General features: G+C 46.0%; 1 protein-coding gene across 1 annotated transcript; it reads right to left on the bottom strand.

Annotated features, from left to right (window-relative positions):
* Positions 1–296: 296 nt before the first annotated feature.
* Positions 297–1,280, bottom strand: NPBWR1 (neuropeptides B and W receptor 1). Its single transcript, XM_010197160.2, has one exon. It carries the CDS (start codon positions 1,278–1,280, stop codon positions 297–299), a length of 984 nt encoding a protein of 327 aa, XP_010195462.2.
* Between the last annotated feature and the right edge of the window lie 2,896 nt (positions 1,281–4,176).

Below are 4,176 nucleotides of genomic sequence, written 5' to 3'. Positions count from 1 at the left end.
GGCTACAATTCTAGGACAAAAAGTACGCTAGAGGGAAGGAATGTAAAAAGGAATCCAACCTAAAAGCCCTCACAAACCTAAAAGAATAGGATAAGGGATGGAGAGCAATGCTGAGGAAATGAGTACAGGGAAGCTGAGAGATCCACTCGTCACCAGTTTGTGTCTTGGGTAGTGAAACAATCTGAAACCCTGTGGGACTTCACAAGGAGACTAGAGAGAAAGCATGCTCTGGACTGGAGTCACCCAGGAAAGGCAGATGACTGTGAGAGGATGCAGGAGGGGCCAGAAAGTTGGATTTATGAGGTGGTTCTGCAATCTATCAGTTTGCGAAAGCTCCTCCGGAAACTGTCATCCAGAAAGGCATATAGGAAAGGGTTGAAACAGCTGTTGGCATAACTCAAGCTAGTGATGAAGTAGGAAATTGCAATGATAAGTGGAGTTTGTGGGATGTCTGTGGTGAGGGCCACCACTGTGCTAAGGTGATAAGGCGTCCAGCAGAACAGGCACACAGCCAGGATGACAACCACCATCAGTGTCACCTTTTTTTTGGCCTTATCCAGGGCTTTTGCATTGCAGTGGAGGTGCATACGTCTCAGCCGGCACAGCATGGTGGTGTAGAGGATGCAGATGGTGGACACGGGGATGGCAAAGCCTAAAATAAGAGTGTAGATTCGACTGCCTTTCCACCACACACTCTCTGGCTGGGGGAACACGAAGACACACTGGGAGCGCCCCTCCTCCTTGTGTATCTTAGCAAAGACAGTGAAGGGCAAGATGATGACTGTGACAAAGGACCAGACACAGAGGCTCACAATCTTGGCGGCTCGATAGGTGCGATAGGACATCTTCCTGGACTTGGTGGTGGCCACCACAACCAGGTAGCGGTCAATGCTCATGACGGTGAGGAAGTAGATGCTGGAGAATGTGTTGTACTGGTCTATGGAGATGATGAGCTTGCACATAAACTCTCCAAAGGGCCACTGCAGAAGCAGGTAGTCAGCAATGTTGATCGGTAGCACCAATGTAAAAAGCTCGTCAGCAATGGCCAGGTTGAGGATGAAGATGTTGGTGACTGTTTTCATCTTCGGGGCTTTGAGTATTACATAGATGACAGCAGTGTTGCCTGTCAGCCCCACGGCACAGATGATTGAATAGATGATGGGTACAGTGACATAGAAGCTGGGGCTCAGTGCAGGAGTGGACATATTCAGACCCCCATCTGCTCTCCCAGTGCACTCTGCACATGAGGAATTGGTCTCAGGGATGGAGGAGTTCTCCATAGTCCCAGGAGAGGATGGCCGGGCCCACCGGTGATGAGGACAACTTGAAAGCAGGGGAAAAAGGGTGAGACCCCCCTTCTCTTCTCAAGCCTGTCTCCTCCAGTGTGTCCAGTCACTGAGGTCTCACATATGCTGCCCGCCGACACACTGCCAGGAACAAGGGAAGATCACTGAGGGCTCAGCCAGCTGCAGAGGGTCCAACTATTCCCATCAAGTGTGGATGGCCCTCACCAGCTGCCCTGTCCCTCCTTCTGCACTAATGGGCGTTGTGCAGGACCAGACCCCAGCCTTGGACTCCCCTAAAACGACCACCTCAAGGTAACAGCACTCACCTGGGAACTCAACCGTCCAACACGGCCGCTGTCCCTGCCGCTCCTCCGCCGTGCTCGGGAGGGGGCGGCAGGGATGGCGGTCGTGTCAGACTGCGGGACTCCTGTCCTCGGAAGGAACCAGTATCTTTGGGATGCTTTCTAAAAAGCAAACCCTCCCTCTCCTCCCCCTTACCGATGGAGCCGAACGCTTTGAAAGAGGAAGAAGGATGTACTGACCTCTGCCAGTCTGGCTGCGGTGGCGGGGGTCCCGGAGCCGTGAGCGAGTGAGTAGGGGAGGATGTGTGCGTGTGTGTGTGTGTGTGTGTGTCAGGAATGCGGGTCCCAGCTCCGTGCAGGCGAGGGATGCCGGTGCCGCTTCTTTGCTTGATCCCGGGAGTTAAATACCTGCTGGTCTCGATGTAGCAACACGAGCTGCAGAGAGGATGGTTTAAAAGTCGGGAGCTGGAGCGCTGTAAAGAGATTTGTGCAAGTATCTGAAGTCGCATCACCTCCTCCCGACGGCGGCGAGGTATTGCCGTGCAGCAAAGGGGAGGGAAATCCCAGCTCCTAGTGGCATCTGCTTGTCGTGCTGTGTCCTAGAGCTCAGCATTTACCACTCCTCCAGTCCCGTCCCGTCCCATCCCGGTGAGGGGCGTGGGAGTGCCTGGCTGTCAGGTTGATGCCGTGTTACATGTGGTTATGAAAAGGACTTTTTCGCGGGGTATTCGTATCAAAGTGAATGAGGATGGATGCAACAGTTCCTATACTTCCTCCTGACACTTCCACTCCTTCACTTTGCGACAGTGATAGACTTAAATATAACCCCAGGAAGGCAATCATTTTTAGTGGGTAAACCAGATTCCCGTTTGTCATGTTTGGAGCTTTTTTTCTTGTGGTAGTAGTTTTCTTAAATGAAAGAAACTTCTATGGACTTGTAGTTCATTTAACAAAATTTTACATCTCTTCAATCAGAAGTGTGAACAGCTTCTTTTTTCAGCGTTACTAGCCGTACTGACCACATGCATTAATACTAATCACTATTAATTTACTAACAATGTAATCTGTGCAACTTCTTGCAAATAACTTGGAAAACTGTTTAATATCTCTAAGCTAACACTATGGACCAAGAGACAAATACAGTCTGACTGATTTTTCCTTATCCGGACTCATATCCTAGATTAGCAGGATATCACAAAAGTGAAAATCCAAGCAAATAAATTAATGAGTAAACAGATAAAAAGTAATAGCAAAGAAAAGTAGCTTTGCTTCATTGTAACGATGCTTGCTATTGCTCTATCTTATTTTATTTTATACTACTAGCTATATAATATATCGGATGATACTTTACCATACAGCGTACACTGTCTATTCCACAATTCTTGACTTACTCCTCCCCTTTTTTATCTACCCCAAGTAAACCCAATTGGTTTAATCATGATTAAACCAATTCAGTTATTTTTGTTTGTCGTCATGTATGTTTCTTTAGAGATGCTTTGTGGTCTTGCTCTGTTGTTTTAGAATTGTTTTGTTCCCTCAAAAATCCTACTTGAAACAGGAATTTCTACTGAAGTCTACCAAAACCCTTCATAATATAAGTCTATGATTCTTTGATTCTTTTTCTGGTATTCTGAATAGGTAGAAAAAAATATATATATATTATATGTGGAGATGTTATTGGAGGATTTCTTGTAGTAATATGGTAGGTAACCAAAATAAACAAAATCTGTGATTCTCTACTCATAGTCACTGGGGAAGGCGTCTGGGGACTGCAAAAGTTATATTATACTCACCTACAGAATAATTAAGACAGTTAGAAAACTACAAACCACTCCATCACATCTCAGTCCCTGGCAATATTGTGGAGGAAATCTTCCTGGAAGCCATTTCCAAGAACACAAAGAACAAAAAAATGTTTTGGAGCAACCAGTTTAGATTCAGCAAGGACAAATCATGTCTGACCAACTTGGTTGCTCTCTTTGATGAGATTATTGATTCTGTGGATGAGGAGACAATGACGAATGTTGTTTGCCTAGACTTTTAACAAAGCCTTCAGCCCAGCTCTGTTGAAATGATGAGCTCAAAGAGTAGCAGTCAGCAACTGAATGTCTAATTGATGGTCCATTATTAGTAGAATCTTTCAAGAGCCAATACTGGGGCTAATACTTTTTAATGTGTTCTTTAGAGATCTGAATGATGGGATGAGTACCCACAAGAAAAGTTCACAGGTGTGACTAAACTGTGGAAGGTGGTCAGTGTGCTGGAAGACAGGATTTCTGTTCAGACATAGAATGACAGAAATTGTGTTAGGTTCTAAAAGGTAAAAATTTTCCATGTGTGAGATGGAAAAACCACACATAACAGGAAGGGTTGTGCAGTGCATCACTAGGGAGCAGTTTTGCAGAAAAGGACGTAGGACGTCTGGTAGAGAACAAGATGAACATCAGTGAGCAGAGAGCACTTGTAACAGTGAAGGCTAAACACATCCTCTGCTGTGTTAGCAAGTGTGTAGCCAGCAGGTCAAGTGAAGAAGATATTCTCTATTTGGCAATTGTGATGCCATGTAGTTTGAGCTCTCTGGTAGAAGA

Source organism: Colius striatus, chromosome 4, assembly GCF_028858725.1.
Source record: "Colius striatus isolate bColStr4 chromosome 4, bColStr4.1.hap1, whole genome shotgun sequence".
NCBI classification, from domain to species: Eukaryota; Metazoa; Chordata; class Aves; order Coliiformes; family Coliidae; genus Colius; species Colius striatus.
This window is presented reverse-complemented; position numbering and strand designations above follow the sequence as displayed.

Coding starts and splice junctions, on each gene's coding strand:
- NPBWR1 (XM_010197160.2), bottom strand. CDS start 1,280: ATGGAGAACTCCTCCATCCCTGAGACCAATTCCTCATGTGCAGAGTGC.